This window comes from Oncorhynchus tshawytscha, linkage group LG33, assembly GCF_018296145.1.
Source record: "Oncorhynchus tshawytscha isolate Ot180627B linkage group LG33, Otsh_v2.0, whole genome shotgun sequence".
NCBI lineage: Eukaryota > Metazoa > Chordata > Actinopteri > Salmoniformes > Salmonidae > Oncorhynchus > Oncorhynchus tshawytscha.
This window is the reverse complement of record NC_056461.1, coordinates 28,732,826-28,751,863: the sequence shown is the minus strand read 5'-3', so window position 1 is coordinate 28,751,863 and position 19,038 is coordinate 28,732,826. Positions and strand designations below refer to the sequence as shown.

Genomic DNA, 19,038 nt, shown 5'->3' with positions numbered 1-19,038 from the left:
ATGGTGTTCAGTTATGACTTTACTCAGGCCAAATTTTTTAAAAGGCAGTGATCAATTCAAAATTCACAATTACCGGTTGCTGAGCAGGCTATACCATGCCCATACCACCCTACATCATAGACAGATATCGTAATGTTTATAGGTTCAGATAAAATGCTAGAACGTGACATGTAGCCTAAATTAGGTTATAAAAAGCTATTTTGAAATCAAATTTGATCAGATCTGTCCTGTGAAACGTTCTGTAATCATTAACACATGGCAGCAAATTTCACATGTCCTGAGCAAATTTCCCACCTGACCCTATCATGCTATCCATCTAACCCCCCCTCCCCAAAAATGCTAACGTGGCGACTTCTGACACAAAATGGCTGATCCATCTCATACAGCTGGGTTGCTACACATCGGCATTAAATAATCCATACACACCAAAGTGCTTCAAGATCTGATGCAACGCTATTCACTACTGTGGGTTATCGGTGTTTCTGAACAGCTGGGGTAGAATGTCCCCAGACTGCATCTGAGTGAATGAACTGATTAACCTTAGAGACTGTCCGTGCTGGAAAGGGGGTTGGATGCCAGCCTGACTGACTGTATCATCAATGTTATATAAATCAGTGGCCGACAGGACTTTAAAGCCGTTGTATTGGACACCATGAGACGGTGTCTGGGTAAGAGGTATGGCTTGACTTCCAGAGGAGATGGAGATAGAATACACCCACTGTGTTTTAGGATGTATTTCATAAGAACTGTGTCTCCAGTGAAAGTATAGACAGATGGAGCAGGACACACCCATGTCACTTGGACAGGATTTGGATGCATTTCATATGAAGGAAAATGTGAATGTTATGAAGTTATGTTAATTCAGATTTGTTCAACATGAATAACATTGCATCTTTCCAGGCACAAACCCAATGACCTTTATAATGATCTAAAATAAAAGACGATGACTCCATATTAAAAAGGTCAGTCATTTTTATGGTGTTTATTTGATATTATTTTTTGATTCAAGGCCTCTTCGATGGATGTTATGAATCACATACGGGCGTAAATGAGGGAGGGAAATGTAACATTGACATTCATATCATTTTTATTTTCAGTTTGAAAATTCCAACATAAAATTGAGAACAACGAAGACAGATGTTCCACGTGGATATGCTTGGGGGGGTTCACGATGCAGAGAGTCAGGAGACTTTTACTTTTTCACCAGCTGGATTACATCCTCATCTTCCATGACATGGTCTTTTCCCACCTTCTGGGGGTTGTGTTTCACTGAAGCACCCCATACCAGAGCACTGAAAGGACAGGAAGACCAAGTGTTAGAAAAATGCCAGGCAGGTGCAACATTGTGTCATATGTGTCTGTGTGCTGTGCTTTCCCTTGTAGGGTAATTCTACCGTTATCATTGGACACCTAGTGGCAGCTAAGTGCATTTTGTGATTTTTAAATGTTTTAAGTACATTATTTCTTACAGATTGTTGCTTTAATCAGTTAAATACTGGGGTGGGTATACCTCAGTCTTTTCCAAAACATCAACAAGAAGCACAAAAGCCATTAGCTAATAGTACTCACTATTTTAATTCTTTGAGGAGGCTTTTATGAATCTTCAGACAGAAGTCCTCCACTGCAGTATGTTCAGTAGGTAGAACGACTGGAGATGTGTAGTCAGGAAGCTGGCCTTTGGGTTTGGTGTATCTGGGGGACAACACATTCAAATAATTTATTAATTTAGACACAAACCACACATTTATCCAAGCAGTGTAATATGGATTCCAATAACCCTATATATCTCTTCTATGGGCTGTTAGGTTGAGAGAGCGCCTCCTTACATGCGCACTAGGTGCAGGTAGTCCCACATCTTCTCCAGTAGGTCATCAAAGTTCCAGCGGGAATGGGCAGAGATGGGCACGCAGTGGGGTACCTTGTAGATGATGTCCAGCTCTTCAATGGAGATCTGGTCAATTTTGTTGAGCACATAAATACAGGGGATGTACACTCTGGTGGGATTAAACAGAGCATGTATGTCAGCAGGTCTGTAGGGGAACGTTGACCATACTTTGGAATGGGGTATAGAAATTTTTTTGGGGTATAAGTCAGACCCAATTCTAGATGAATGGAGGATTATGTCAGAAAAACATTAATTCCTGCTTAATCAGGACGATTACATCCCTGAGTTTGTAGAAGTGCTCAGCTGCTTACCGGTTTCCCTCCACCACGTCGATGAGGTCATCGGCAGTGGAGTCGCTGCGCAGGGTGATGTCAGCGTTGTGGATCTTGTACTCGGCCAGGATGCTCTTCACTGCGTCACCGTCCAGCTCACTCTGTGGACACTGGAGAGAAAGAGAGAGACAGGAATAACACCAGAGTAAGCCAGCTCTAAAAAGAGACAGAGACACAGAGAGAAATGGGGACAGATTGAGCTGGACGTGAAACCTTTGTGTTAAACACACGTACTGTGACGGTGAAGTTGATGCCTCCTTTGTCCTTCTTCTTGAAGCCGATGTTGGGCGGCTGCTTGTTGAGGCGGATTCCGAAGCCCTCCAGCTCGTGTTCAATCAGCTTCTTGTGGCCCAAAGGCTTCAGAACATCCAACACTATGAGGATCAGGTTGCAGGTCCGAGCCACTGGGAAGAAAAAGACCACAGTTACAAACTACCTTCAAGGTATGTGAGTGTGGCACATGTGTGCTCTAAACTATCACATGTAGTTTGTGTATGGTTCTGATGCTTCACTGATGGTTATCACCTGCGATGACCTGTCGTCCTCTGCCCTTGCCATCTTTGGCCCCCTCGATGATACCTGGAAGATCCAGGAGCTTGAAGACACAAAAGTAGAATACGCATCCTAATACTAAAACATCTTAAATAGAAAAATAAACACAATTGTTACAGATTGGCCTCTGTTGGCCTTAAGGTGCCGTGTGAAAGGTACAAGACGCATGTAAAGCACCTGTATTTTGGCACCCTTGTAGCGGATCACTCCTGGTACTGTGGTGAGGGTGGTAAACTCATAGGCCGCCACCTCTGAGTACACCCCTGCCAGGTTACTTAGTAAAGTAGACTTGCCCACTGAGGGGAAGCCTACAAATCCGATACGGGCGTCACCTGTTTTTGCCACATCAAAGCCTATACAACAGAGTGACACATTAGTATTCATTACAATGTGACATGAGCTTGTAAATCTCTACTTGCTACATCTCCACTGCACTGTTGTGTAGCTAAGGGACACATTCTAAAAATGAACGATGATCAGGAGTCAGGACTCACCTTCCCCTGTGCCTCCTCCACTGCCTCCCTTTGGTGTGATAAGTTCTCTCCTCATCTTGGCCAGGCGAGCTTTGAGCAGCCCCAAGTGGTTAGATGTGGCTTTGTTCTTCTGAGTCCGAGCCATCTACCCAACACAGAAAGGATGCTTTAATCCATTCATATTCTACACAATACAACAAATAGGAACTAGAATATTAGCTAGGCCTACTTGTTCAGAGCCAAGTTGTGTGATGGCTGGATTTCGAATGATCACTAATAAAGAAAACATATTGTCATCATGACACCAACACTACCATTACACTTGTTTATACTGGGCTGCACTGAGGTCGGAACGTAATCATGGTTGCATTAAGACACCGTGGAGCCGGCGTGATACATGGGTCGAAAAACGTACCTCAATGCAGGGATGGGATATGCCACTGTAGTGCAAATTTTACCTTTATATATTTAGCCACAATGCTCCATTTAGAAGATTTAAATACTACCATATATATATATATATATATATATATACATACAAACACACACAAAACACACAACCGTTCAAATGTTTGGGGTCACTTTGAAATGTCCTTGTTTTTGAAAGAAAAGTAAATACATTTTAAGTTATTTTAATGGACAAAAAATGTCTCAGAAATACAGTGTAGACATTGTTAATGTTGTAAATGACTATTGTAGCTGGAAACGGCTGATTTTTTAAATGGAATATCTACATAGGCATACAGGGGCCCATTATCAGCAGCCATCACTCCTGTGTTCCAATGGCACGTTGTGTTAGCTAATCCAAGTTTATAATTTTAAAAGGATAATTGATCATTAGAAAACCCTTTTGCTATTATGTTAGCACAGCTGAAAACTCTTGTTCTGATTAAAGAAGCAATAAAATTGGCCTTCTTTAGACTAGTTGAGTATCTGGAGCATCAGCATTTGTGGGTTCGATTACAGGCTCAAAATGGCCAGAAACAAAGAACTTCCATGCGAGAAATTGCCAAGAAGCTGAAGATCTCGTACCATGCTGTGTACTACTCCCTCCACAGAACAGCACAAACTGGATTTAACCAGAATAGAAAGAGGAGTGGGAGGTCCCGGTGCACAACTGAGCTAGAGGACAAGTACATTAGTGTCTAGTTTGAGAAACAGACGCCTCACAAGTCCTCAACTGGCAGCTTCATTAAAGAGTACCCGCAAAACACCAGTCTCAATGTCAAAAGGGAAGAGACGACTCTGGGATGCTTCAACGGTAGTATATATATATATACATACAGTTGAAGTCGGAAGTTTACATACACCTTAGCAAAATACATTTAAACTCAGTGTTTCACAATTCCTGACATTTAATCCTAGTTAAAATTCCCTGTCTTAGGTCAGTTAGGATCACCACTTTATTTTAAGAATGTGAAATGTCAGAATAATAGTAGAGTGATTTTATTTCAGCTTTTATTTCTTTCATCACATTCCCAGTGGTCAGAAGTTTACACACTCAATTAGTATTTGGTAGCATTGCCTTTAAATTGTTTAACTTGGGTCAAACGTTTCAGATAGCCTTCCACAAGCTTCCCACAATAAGTTGGGCGAATTTTGGCCCATTTCTCCTGACAGAGCTGGTGTAACTGAGTCAGGTTTGTAGGCCTCCTTGCTCGCAAATGCTTTTTCAGTTCTGCCCACAAATTTTCTAAATGATTGAGGTCAGGGCTTTGTGATGGCCACTCTAATAGCTTGACCATGTTCTCCTTAAGCCATTTTGCCACAACTTTGGAAGTATGCTTGGGGTCATTGTACATTTGGAAGACCCATTTGCGACCAAGTTTTAACTTCCGGACTGATGTCTTGAGATGTTGCTTCAATATGCCATCAATTTTGTGAAGTGCACCAGTCCCTCCTGCAGCAAAGCATCCCCACAACATGATGCTTCCACCCCCGTGCTTCATGGTTGGGATAGTGTTCTTCGGCTTGCAAGCCTCCCCCTTTTCCCTCCAAACATAATGGTCATTATGGCCAACAAGTTATATTTTTGTTTCATCAGACCAGAGGACATTTCATAACAAGAAAGTTGTGGAGCGGTTGAAAAACGGGTTAGAATGAGTCCACCCTAAGTGTATGTAAAAAAAAATACACTGCTCAAAAAAATAAAGGGAACACAATGTAACTCCAAGTGAATCACACTTCTGTGAAATCAAACTGTCCACTTAGAAAGCAACACTGATTGACAATAAATGTCACATGCTGTTGTGCAAATGGAATAGACAACAGGTGGAAATTATAGGCAATTAGCAAGACACCCCCAATAAAGGAGTGGTTCTGCAGGTGGTGACCACAGACCACTTCTCAGTTCCTATGCTTCCTGGCTGATGTTTTGGTCACTTTTGAATGCTGGCGGTGCTTTCACTCTAGTGGTAGCATGAGACGGAGTCTACAACCCACACAAGTGGCTCAGGTAGTGCAGCTCATCCAGGATGGCACATCAATGCGAGCTGTGGCAAGGTGGTTTGCTGTGTCTGTCAGCGTAGTGTCCAGAGCATGGAGGCGCTACCAGGAGACAGGCCAGTACATCAGGAGACGTGGAGGAGGACGTAGGAGGGCAACAACCCAGCAGCAGGACCGCTACCTCCACCTTTGTGCAAGGTGGAGCAGGAGGAGCACTGCCAGAGCCCTGTAAAATGACCTCCAGCAGGCCACACATGTGCATGTGTCTGTTCAAACAGTCAGAAACAGACTCCATGAGGGTGGTATGAGGGCCCGACGTCCACAGGTGGGGGTTGTGCTTACAGCCCAACACCGTGCAGGACGTTTGGCATTTGCCTGAGAACACCAAGATTGGCAAATTCGCCACTGGCTCCCTGTGCTCTTCACAGATGAAAGCAGGTTCACACTGAGCACATGTGACAGACGTGACAGTCTGGAGACGCCGTGGAGAACGTTCTGCAACATCCTCCAGCATGACCGGTTTGGCAGTGGGTCAGTCATGGTGTGGGGTGGCATTTCTTTGGGGGGCCGCACAGCCTTCCATGTGCTCGCCAGAGGTAGCCTGACTGCCATTAGGTACCGAGATGAGATCCCCAGACTCCTTGTGAGACCATATGCTGGTGCGGTTGGCCCTGGGTTCCTCCTAATGCAAGACAATGCTAGACCTCATGTGGCTGGAGTGTGTCCTCATGTGGCTGGAGTGTGTATATTCAGTCAATATAAAAGCAAGTGCCATTTACGATTAATTTATTGAAACCATAATATCAACTAGGTTTTTTGTAATCGTGGAACACAATCTTCAAAAAGGCAGTAACCTAAGCAGTGGCGCTTTCGTCCTAATATTTATTTTTCTTAATTCCATTCTTTTACTTTTTAGATTCATGTGTATTGCTGTGTATTGTTAGATATTACTGCACTGTTGGAGCATGGAACACAAGCATTTCGCTTCAACCGCAATAACCTGCCAAATATGTGTTTGCGACCAATACAATTTGATCTGATTTAAAAATATTTATTTTACCTTTATTTAACTAAGGCAAGTCGGTTAAGAACACATTCTTTTTTTCAATGACGGCCTAGGAACAGTGGGATAACTGCCTGTTCAGGGGCAGAATGAAAGATTTGTACCTTGTCCAACGCTCTAACCACTAGACTACCCTGCTTGGGTAATGGCATAGCCTTGCTTATTTAATTTAGCAGACAAGACGCTCTTATTTCCAGAGCCCTTACAGTCAAGACACCTATTTTATAGTAAACACATATGTAATATAACAGAATTTTTTTTTTTTTATTAAAAAAGTTGCCACTGCAAAGTGATGGGCATCTGGCGAAAGGAAGTTATTTAAAAAAAAGTTATTTGAAACGGGGCTCAATTTGACAAAGACAATTTTTTCAGGATTACAAAACAAATTCTGTCGTCTTTTCACCATACATACATTCAATGTAGTTTATTCTGCCGGTTCTTTTGAATTTTCATTGAACACTTGCAAGGTGATGAGTTATGGTCACTACATCTGTTTGGTGAGTAGGCCTAGGCTTAATGATTCTGATGGAAACACGCTCTGTCTTTATCAAACAAATGTTATTGCATATTTTCCGTGTGGAACCTGGCTATGTTTAGGGGAGTTAAAGGCTAACCAATTATAAGGGAAAGGGAATTTAGGGAGAAGAACTGAGATGTTTGGCTTGGTTTCTTTTTTGTTGTGCCCCGCAAATGCACAGGTACAAATAATATATGTAGTCTTCAAGACAAACTTGCCCGGTCGGGCACCCACAATGCACATTCCACCAAATAGTTTTACAGTATTTCATTTATCTGACTTGAGATGCATTCTCCAGCCCTTATATTTAGCCTCACAATGAAGTGTTTAACCATTTTCTTTGTTTATCTGACATAATTGCATTCATGAGATGTATTGCCAATTATACTGAACAAAAATATAAATGGCAACATTTAAAGTGTTTGTCCCATGTTTAATGAGCTGAAATAAAAGATCCCAGAAATGTTCCATTTGCAGAAAAAGCTTATTTCTCTCCAATTTTGTGCACAAATTTGTTTACATCCCTGTTAGTGAGCATTTCTCCTTTGCCACAATAATCCATCCACCTGTATGGCATATCAAGAAGCTGATTAAATAGCCCACTCTAAAATGTGAAGTTGTGTCACACAACCCACAGATGTCTTAAATTGAGGGAGCATGCAATTGGCATAATGACTGCAGGAATGTCCACCAGAGCTTTTGCCAGATAATTTAATGTTAATTTCTTTACTATAAGCCACCTCCAACTTCATTTTAGAGAACTCGTTAGTAAGTCCAACTGGACTCACAACTGCAGACCACGTGGAACTACGCCAGCCCAGGACGTCACAACATCCGGCTGTTTCACCTGCTGGATTGTCTGAGACCAGCCACCTGGACAGCTTATGAAACTATGGGTTTGCACAACCAAATAATTTCTGCACAAGCTGTTAGAAACCATCTCAGGGAAGCTCATCTGCGTGCTCATCGTCCTCACCATGTTCTTGACCTGACTGCAGTTCAGTATCGTAACCAACTTCAGTGTGCAAATGCTCACCTCCTATAGCCACTGGCACGCTGGAGAAGTGTGCTCTTCACGGATTAATCCCAGTTTCAACTGTACCGGGCAGATGGTGTCGTGTGTGGACGAGCGGTTTGCTAATGTCAACGTTGTGAACAGAGTGCCACATGGTTGCAGTGGGGTTATGGTATGGGCATGCATAGGCTATGGACAACAAACACAATTGCATGTTATCGATGGCAATTTGAATGCACAGAGATAGTGTGACGAGATCCTGAGGTCTATTGTCGTGCCATTCATCCACCGCCATCACCTCATGTTTCAGCATGATAATGCTGGGTGGCAGGGAAGCCCAGTGGTTAGAGCGTTGGGCTAGTAACCGAAAGGTTGCAAGTTCAAATCCCCGAGCTGACAAGGTACGAATCTGTCGTTCTGCCCCTGAACAAGGCCCTGTTCCTAGGCCGTCATTGAAAATAAGAATTTGTTCTTAACTGACTTGCCTAGTTAAATAAAGGTTAAAAAAAGTGCATGGCCCCATTTGGCAAGGATCTGTACACAGTGGCCGGCATACTTACCAGACATGTCACGTATTGAGCAAGTTTGGGATGCTCTGCACAACAGCGTGTTCCAGTTCCGGCCAATATCCACAAACTTCGCACAGCCATTGAAGTTGAGTGGGACAACATTCCACAGGCCACAATCAACAGCCTGATCAGCTCTATGTGAAGGAGATGTGTCGTGCTGCATGAGGCAAATTGTAATGAATAGGGAGAAAAAGGTGTAGATTCACAAGCAGAGGGCGGCAGGTGTTTATTTCGCCTTCGCAGAAGGTAGGAATCGTGGTCACAGGCAGGCAATGGTCAAAAACAGGCAAGTGAATCAAAACTAGGACTGAAGGCTATGACCGGTTCTCACAAACGAGCTAGGAAAAGGCTTAGTAGAGTCAAAAAGAACAAAAGGCACAAACAGAATGAACTGAACTAAATAAGGAGCTGATGAGACCAGGTGAGTAACTAACACAGGTGAAATCAATGAACACAAATGAAAGACAGGGCTATGTTCAAGGACACAACGAAACAGAACACAAGGTTGACTAAGAAAATAAATACAGAACCTTACACAACCACAGGGCTCTCCAAAGAGTGGAGCAATCAGTCCATCGCATCACTGGGGGCACACTGCTTGACCCCCAGAACATCTACACAACCCGGTGTCACAGGAAGAACAAAAATATCATCAAAGACCTCAGCCACCCGAGCCACGGCCTGTTCACCCCGCTACCATCTAGAAGGCGGAGTGCAGGTGCATCAAAAATGGGACAGAGAGACTGATAAACAGCTTCTATCTCCAGCCCATCAGACTGTTAAACAGTCACCATTAGCTGGCATCCGCCCAGTACCCTGCCCTGAACCTTAATCACTGATACTAGCCAGATACCACTAGGAGCGGCATTAGACCGCTGCGCCACTCAGGTGCCAAAAACATGCCTTTTCTATTCATATACTGTCAATACACCATTGTTTATATATATATATATACACACATACACACATACATACATACATACATACATACATACATACATACAGTGGGGCAAAAAAGTATTTAGTCAGCCACCAATTGTGTAAGTTCTCCCACTTAAAAAGATGAGAGGCCTGTAATTTTCATCATAGGTACACTTGAACTATGACAGACAAAATGAGGAGAAAAAATCCAGCAAATAACATTGTAGGATTTTTAATGAAAAAATCCAGCAAATAACATTGTAGGATTTTTAATGAATTTATTTGCAAATTATGGTGGAAAATAAGTATTTGGTCAATAACAAACAAGCAAGATTTCTGGCTCTCACAGACCTAGAACTTCTTCTTTAAGAGGCTCCTCTGTCCTCCACTTGTTACCTGTATTAATGGCACCTGTTTGAACTTGTTACCAGTATAAAAGACACCTGTCCACAACCTCAAACAGTCACACTCCAAACTCCACTATGGCCAAGACCAAAGAGCTGTCAAAGGACACCGGAAACAAAATTGTAGACCTGCACCAGGCTGGGAAGACTGCATCTGCAATAGGTAAGCAGCTTGGTTTGAAGAAATCAACTGTGGGAGCAATTATTAGGAAATGGAAGACATACAAGACCACTGATAATCTCCCTCGACCTGGGGCTCCACTCAAGATCTCACCCCGTGGGGTCAAAATGATCACAAGAACTGTGAGCAAAAATCCCAGAACCACACGGGGGGACCTAGTGAATGACCTGCAGAGAGCTGGGACCAAAGTAACAAAGCCTACCATCAGTAACGCACTACACCGCCAGGGACTCAAATCCTGCAGTGCCAGACGTGTCCCCCTGCTTAAGCCAGTACATGTCCAGGCCCGTCTGAAGTTTGCTAGAGAGCATTTGGATGATCCAGAAGAAGATTGGGAGAATGTCATATGGTCAGATGAAACCAAAATATAACTTTTTGGTAAAAACTCAACTCGTCGTGTTTGGAGGACAAAGAATGCTGAGTTGCATCCAAAGAACACCATACCTACTGTGAAGCATGGGGGTGGAAACATCATGCTTTGGGGCTGTTTTTCTTCAAAGGGACCAGGACGACTGATCCGTGTAAAGGAAAGAATGAATGGGGCCATGTATCGTGAGATTTTGAGTGAAAACCTCCTTCCATCAGCAAGGGCATTTTTTAAATTTTATTTTACCTTTATTTAACCAGGTAGGCTAGTTGAGAACAAGTTCTCATTTACAACTGCGACCTGGCCAAGATAAAGCATAGCAGTGTGAACAGACAACAACACAGAGTTACACATGGAGTAAACAATTAACAAGTCAATAACACAGTAGAATAAAAAGAGAAAAAAAAGAGTATATACATTGTGTGCAAAAGGCATGAGAAGGTAGGCGAATAATTACAATTTTGCAGATTAACACTGGAGTGATAAATGATCAGATGGTCATGTACAGATAGAGATACTGGTGTGCAAAAGAGCAGAAAAGTAAATAAATATAAACAGTATGGGGATGAGGTAGGTAAATTGGGTGGGCTATTTACCGATAGACTATGTACAGCTGCTGCGATCGGTTAGCTGCTCAGATAGCAGATGTTTGAAGTTGGTGAGGGAGATAAAAGTCTCCAACTTCAGCGATTTTTGCAATTCGTTCCAGTCACAGGCAGCAGAGAACTGGAATGAAAGGCGGCCAAATGAGGTGTTGGCTTTAGGGATGATCAGTGAGATACACCTGCTGGAGCGCGTGCTACGGGTGGGTGTTGCCATCGTGACCAGTGAACTGAGATAAGGCGGAGCTTTACCTAGCATGGACTTGTAGATGACCTGGAGCCAGTGGGTCTGGCGACGAATATGTAGCGAGGGCCAGCCGACTAGAGCATACAGGTCGCAGTGGTGGGTGGTATAAGGTGCTTTAGTAACAAAACAGATGGCACTGTGAAACTGCATCCAGTTTGCTGAGTAGAGTATTGGAAGCTATTTTGTAGATGACATCGCCGAAGTCGAGGATCGGTAGGATAGTCAGTTTTACTAGAGTAAGTTTGGCGGCGTGAGTGAAGGAGGCTTTGTTGCGGAATAGAAAGCCGACTCTAGATTAGATTTTAGATTGGAGATATTTCATATGAGTCTGGAAGGAGAGTTTACAGTCTAGCCAGACACCTAGGTACTTATAGATGTCCACATATTCTAGGTCGGAACCATCCAGGGTGGTGATGCTAGTCGGGCGTGCGGGTGCAGGCAGCGAACGGTTGAAAAGCATGCATTTGGTTTTACTAGCGTTTAAGAGCAGTTGGAGGCCACGGAAGGAGTGTTGTATGGCATTGAAGCTCGTTTGGAGGTTAGATAGCACAGTGTCCAAGGAAGGGCCAGAAGTATACAGAATGTTGTCGTCTGCGTAGAGGTGGATCAGGGAATCGCCCGCAGCAAGAGCAACATCATTGATATATACAGAGAAAAGAGTCGAGAGTCGAGAATTGAACCCTGTGGCACCCCCATAGAGACTGCCAGAGGACCGGACAACATGCCCTCCGATTTGACACACTGAACTCTGTCTGCAAAGTAGTTGGTGAACCAGGCAAGGCAGTCATTAGAAAAACCGAGGCTACTGAGTCTGCCGATAAGAATATGGTGATTGACTGAGTCGAAAGCCTTGGCCAGGTCGATGAAGACGGCTGCACAGTACTTTCTTTTATCGATGGCGGTTATGATATCCTTTAGTACCTTGAAGATGAAACGTGGCTGGGTCTTTCAGCATGACAATGATCCCAAACACACCGTCCGGACAACGAAGGAGTGGCTTCATAAGAAGCATTTCAAGGTCCTGGAGTGGCCTAGCCAGTCTCCAGATCTCAACCCCATAGAAAATCTTTGGAGGGAGTTGAAAGTCCGTGTGGGCCCGCATCCCTGTGGAACGCTTTTGACACCTTGCAGTGTCTATGCCATCACAAATTGAGGCTGTTCTGAGGGCAAAATGGGTGTTGCTAATGTTTTGTACACTCAGTGTATATCTATTTATGTTCCGGACTCTGACATTGTTCATTCTTGGATTATGTGCATATCACTGCACTGTTGGAGCTAGAAACACAAGCATTTTGCTGCACCTGCAACATCTTCAAATCTGTGTACGTGACCAATAAACTTTGAATAGATTGAAAGAAATTTGCAGTACAGTGACATGTCCTATCCCTGCATTGAGGTACATTTTCCAACCCATATCTTGACCACACAAATAATGTAACCATGATTGCGTTCCGACCCCCGTGCAGATTGTCATGTAAAAATCTTCCCAGCATGAAATAGTTCTCAATCGTTCTGATTGTGACATCATGCTGTAAAATGTCTCCCAGGGTGAACATTTCCCCCCTTCTATAATTGCACGCGCATCTCTTTATGTGGATGGCTGAGCTTGTTTCTCTCACATCGTAAAACTGTTCTGTGGGCACGCGCATTTGCTTCACACATCTGCCAATCAATGGTGGCCAGGAGTATTGACTCTGACCAATCAGAAGCTTATGAAGCGTGAGGTCAGCATATAAATACCCAGACTCGCGCGTCAAAGTGCTGAGGGTTGATTTGAGGAGAGATTTTTTTTTTTAAATGTAAAAACAATTTTTTTACATTTGAATTTTTACATTTTAAATTATTTTTATAAGTATATATATTTATACACTGCTCTAAAAAATAAAGGGAACACTAAAATAACACATCCTAGATCTGAATGAATGAAATATTCTTATTAAATACTTTTTTCTTTACATAGTTGACTGTGCTGACAACAAAATCACACAAAAATTATCAATGGAAATCAAATTTATCAACTCCACGTACCTGTATGACCTCCCTACAATGCCTGGGCATGCTCCTGATGAGGTGGTGGATGGTCTCCTGAGGGATCTCCTCCCAGAGCTGGACTAAAGCATCCGCCAACTCCTGGACAGTCTGTGGTGCAACGCCACGTTGGTGGATGGAGCGAGACATGATGTCCCAGATGTGCTCAATTGGATTCAGGTATGGGGAACGGGCGGGCCAGTCCATAGCATCAATGCCTTCCTCTTGCAGGAACTGCTGACACACTCCAGCCACATGAAGTCTAGCATTGTTTTGCATTAGGAGGAACCCAGGGCCAACCGCACCAGCATATGGTCTCACAAGGGGTTGGAGGATCTCATCTCGGTACCTAATGGCAGTCAGGCTACCTCTGGCGAGCACATGGAGGGCTGTGCGGCCCCCCAAAGAAATGCCACCCCATACCTTGACTGACCCACCGCCAAACCGGTTATGCTGGAGGATGTTGCAGGAAGCAGAACGTTCTCCATGGCGTCTCCAGACTGTCACGTCTGTCACATGTGCTCAGTGTGAACCTGTTTTCATCTGTGAAGAGCACAGAATTTGTGGCAAATTTGCCAATCTTGGTGTTCTCTGGCAAATGCCAAACGTCTTGCACGGTGTTGGGCTGTAAGCACAACCCCCACCTGTGGACGTCGGGCCCTCATACCACCCTCATGGAGTCTGATTCTGACCGTTTGAGCAGACACATGCACATTTGTGGCCTGCTGGAGGTCATTTTGCAGGGCTCTGGCAGTGGTCCTCCTTGCACAAAGGTGGAAGTAGCGGTCCTGCTGCTGGGTTGTTGCCCTCCTACGGCCTCCTCCACGTCTCCTGATGTACTGGCCTGTCTCCTGGTAGCGCCTCCATGCTCTGGACACTACGCTGACAGACACAGCAAACCTTCTTGCCACAGCTCGCATTGATGTGCCATCCTGGATGAGCTGCACTACCTGAGCCACTTGTGTGGGTTGTAGACTCCGTCTCATGCTACCACTAGAGTGAAAGCACCGCCAGCATTCAAAAGTGACCAAAACATCAGCCAGGAAGCATAGGAACTGAGAAGTGGTCTGTGGTCACCACCTGCAGAACCACTCCTTTATTGGGGGTGTCTTGCTAATTGCCTATAATTTCCACCTGTTGTCTATTCCATTTGCACAACAGCATGTGACATTTATTGTCAATCAGTGTTGCTTCCTAAGTGGACAGTTTGATTTCACAGAAGTGTGATTGACTTGGAGTTACATTGTATTGTTTATGTGTTACCTTTATTTTTTTGAGCAGTGTATACATTTTTTAAATAGATTGCAAAGACTTGGGAGCTACGGTTTCGATTGACAGTGCTTGTTTGTTAGTTAGCCATACATACAAGTTAAAACGGCACACCTCTGAGAACAAGCCATCTTGACCAGTTTACAGCTAATTATGCTAGCTAAATCAGAGAGAAACATCTGCACCAGTTTAGCCATCCACACAGACGTGTGTGAAATTATTTCACACTGTGAACATTTTTACAACAACGTTACAATCAGAACGATTGGGAACAATTTCAGGCTGGGAAGATTTTTACATGACACAGGTCAGTATAAACAAGTAACCAAAGATTTTTTATAACTAACCAAAGTCAGACCACTGCCTGTCATTTCCAGAACAAGCAAGGTGGGCAGAGCCAAGCGCAAGCTAGCGAGATCCTATTGGCACGTTCTAGCATGTGAGTCATTCCAATAAAAAAATAAAATAGGATTGACACATTCACTGTCTCCGATAAGATTAGCATTCCTGAAACATTATTTTGTTTGAATATTAAGCTAATTGATTGCGCTCAAATTGCCATTATAGGTTTCATATAATCTTAAATAAATATAGTACCCAGCATCTGATTTGGGCCATAATTCTTCCTAACAATTAGTAAGACATGAGGAATCCAATAAAATTATAAAAAGGTCAGCAAACACATATAGATGTTTTCTAATAATTGTATTGAAAAACATGACTACAATGCAAAGGTTTATAATTGTATTCATTTCTCCATCAAAGTTTTGGGTTTGTAGGAAAAGTCTTCATTTGAGAATTGCACCATACAGATAGCCCTCTCAGAGAGCTGCTATTTGTTGGACTTTTCAAGGAGAGTTGGGTGGACCACCACATTTATTTTCATCGGGAGCAAAAGATAATAGTTTTCTACACAAAGTTGCAAAGAAAATGTTGTGATCCCTTAAATAAACACAAGACAAGAAAAATTGATAGAAGGGTGTGGCGACAGTAGCAGGAAAAGCGGCATCAAGCGGGTAAAACATGGTACTTTAACATGAATTCATGGTAAATAATGCAAAACGACTTCAATGGCTAATTTATCTAAACAGGGGGGACTAAACATCATCAGATTCACATGAAATCATTACAAAGGACAAAGAAGCAATACTCCAAGCCGCATCTCCATACCAGTTGTTAGACATAGATAACCGATTCTGTATACTGGTTGATGGGATGGTATTGGCGGGTGGGGGTTCTGGAGCTGGCCTTTGACCATTTTATTGGATTCCTCATGTCTTACTCAATGGTAGGAATAAGTTTGGATTTAATCGGATGTTGGGTACTATATTTGTGGAATATTATGTGAATCCTATAAATTGAAAGGGCCAATTTGTGTGAAATCAATTTTCTTAATTTCTCAGATCAAATTAAATGAACAAAATGACGTTTCACAAACACTAATCTTATGTTTCTAACTTAAGAAACAATTTCAGAACAATCTGAGATGGTGGGTGTCATGGCTTGCTGAAATGACATGGAATTACCCATATATTTGCACGTGTGCAATAACCCAATTTGCCCTTGCAAGTCCAAAACTAAACAAAACTAAACTAAACAAACTATAGCAAAGGGTAAAGTCTACAAAAACTTTGTCCATAACAGTTTACGGGTTTGGGAACAGGAAACTGTATTGAGATCAAATGTTTCATCGATGAGAAAATGAGCAGAATTTCGGTCAAAATCTATCTTCTCCCACTGCCGGCCACAGCTGGACGTCCTCTCGTCACCATATTTGGTGGTGAGTGGAAACGCCAACCAAATGCTTTGGATTTACACATCCGGTGAAACATCTGGCTCACTGTTCCATCTGTGGCGTAAAGGTAAGGTTGGTATCTTCAGACAACTAGTTACCCTGCCAATAATAACACATAGCCAGCTAAAGTTAACTACTGTAGCCAACTACGTTAAAAGCATAGACTAACGTAGAGTTGAGAATTCTTAACAAAATAACATCCAGCTATGCGCAGACTCGGAGTCTGCCATCATATTATGTTATATATATATATTTTTTTTTTTTTTTGGGGGATCCATTGTAAGGTTACATCCTCAATTGGCCAAGTTCAGTCAAACTTTGGCCAAGTTAACTTTAGCCAACTATAGTTGCTTGCTCCCTTAACGTTAGTCAAGTGGCCAAGCTAAAACGTGAATCACAACTAACGTCAGCTAGCATTCGCTACCGTTAGCTAACTTACCTCGGCCTCAATTTCTGCTATTTTGGCGAGTAAACTCATCTTGTAGCTGGTCCTTAGATGATATCACATAACGATTAAACACGTTCAATAGTTAAATTGTTGAGTTTTTATCATGGCAAACTAGCAAAAGCTAACACTCATGTGTTCAACCTGCGGCTCTCGCTAGGAGGAAGAGGCAGCCGGCAAACCAAAGAAACTCGATGGCAAACCGATAACTCAAAAAACGGCAACCCCGTTGGCGCTACCTACAGGAATTAAGTTGTTTGCAGGTTTATGTAAATTTGCTGATTTGACATATTCCATGTAACAGCAATGACATACACTTTGCAGAAATTATGTAACACATTTCAGGTTTGGATTTGACAAATCAAACGAATGTATCTGACACTGCGTAACTAATCACATTAAAAGGCTACTGCATGCTCTCTCTCAATTCAATTTCAATTCAAGGAGCTTTATTGGCATGGGAAACATATGTTTACATTGCCAAAGCAAGTGAAATAGATAATAAACAATACAAAATTTACAGTAAACATTACTTACAAAAGTTACAAAATAATAAACACATTTCAACTGTCATCTGTTTATATACAGTGTTGTAATGATGTGCAAATAGTTAATGTACAAAAGGGAAAATAAATAAACATAAATATAGGTTGTATTTACAATGGTTTTTTGTTCTTCACTGGTTGCCTTTTTCTTGTGGCAACAGGTCTCTCTCTCACCCCAGTCAAATGGATTAGTATTAGTAATGCACACACATCTGGTTAATATGCTTTTTTTTATTGTTTCATATTTTGTTTGCATACAGTACATCATCTCTCAAAAGTTTCTATGTTGCTAAAATTTCTGGATTGACTGCCAATGTTTGAAAGCTCTAAAACCAGCAACAGTACATTCAACACTGTAGATGGGATTGAGCTTTTGGTTGGTTGGACAATGTCATTGCAGGAAGTTGACCAGATAAATGCCCATCGGATGAACATGGCACACTCATCTAACTTCTGAAAACCTTGCAGAGGGAGGGTGCATATTGCCAAAATGTGTATAACTGGTGGAAGGTTACCTTTATTTCCCTTTATGACAGGCTAGTGGCCAAGCTATTGCAGTTTTAAACAAAGGGACAAAGCTTTGTTGAAATCTAATTCTATCATCTTGAGCACCTACAATATTTGCACAATTATATGTGTCAGAGAGAGTTTTTTTTGCAGTTAGGTTTAGACTTTTTAGTGACCAGGCCCAGCCCTCTCATACAGTAAGTTGCTATACCATCTTTTATACATTCCTTTTGAACTAACAATGTGTATTCCCAGGTATCTTAACCTTGGTCCTGGATGGTTTAATGGAAGATATGTTGAATATGCTGCATTTCACCTCAACCAATGAATGTTTTACATCATATATTCTGTTCATATCTCTCCTTCATTATTTGTGTTGAAGACGTATGCTGTAAGAGGTGTGCTTATCCTCATGAAAATATAAAAATATGAATTTACTTTCAAAAGTGGCTACAGTTCTTGTGAATTATTGGTTTGCATTGCATCCAACTATTGTTGCTCAGTTGAGGCAAAAACCAGCATAAATACTAAGTGCTTCCAGGACAAGGGTTGAGATATGTTGAGGAAAGAGCAAACTGTGTTTGTGATAATTGAAAGTATTCATTTCAGTAGCCTATCAGTTTTAAATTGAGGTCCCTTTGTGGTACATAGCATGAGGGCTTTGACTTGAGTCCTCTTCACTAATAATACAAATTAATTAATTGACAATTGACCATAAGTCCATGCCCAAACATCTACATTTTTCTTATTTTAATGAGCAACACAGATTTATATCATAAGTCAGTCAGCATTGAAGTGCAATGATTAAAAAGTAAGTGCAAGTACAGATTTAGATGCATTCATTTTGATAAGAGGATTCAATTGTTTGCAGTGTGG

At 42.2% G+C, this 19,038-nt stretch overlaps 1 protein-coding gene across 1 annotated transcript; it reads right to left on the bottom strand.

Moving 5' to 3' along the window:
* Positions 1–954: 954 nt before the first annotated feature.
* Positions 955–17,315, bottom strand: LOC112231082 (developmentally-regulated GTP-binding protein 1). Its single transcript, XM_024397616.2, has 9 exons — positions 17,105–17,315; positions 3,264–3,387; positions 2,947–3,122; positions 2,743–2,812; positions 2,452–2,621; positions 2,197–2,327; positions 1,827–1,994; positions 1,570–1,692; positions 955–1,292 (listed from the first exon to the last, which is right to left on the bottom strand). Exons 1-9 carry the CDS (start codon positions 17,141–17,143, stop codon positions 1,193–1,195), a joined length of 1,101 nt encoding a protein of 366 aa, XP_024253384.1. The 5' UTR covers positions 17,144–17,315; the 3' UTR covers positions 955–1,192.
* Between the last annotated feature and the right edge of the window lie 1,723 nt (positions 17,316–19,038).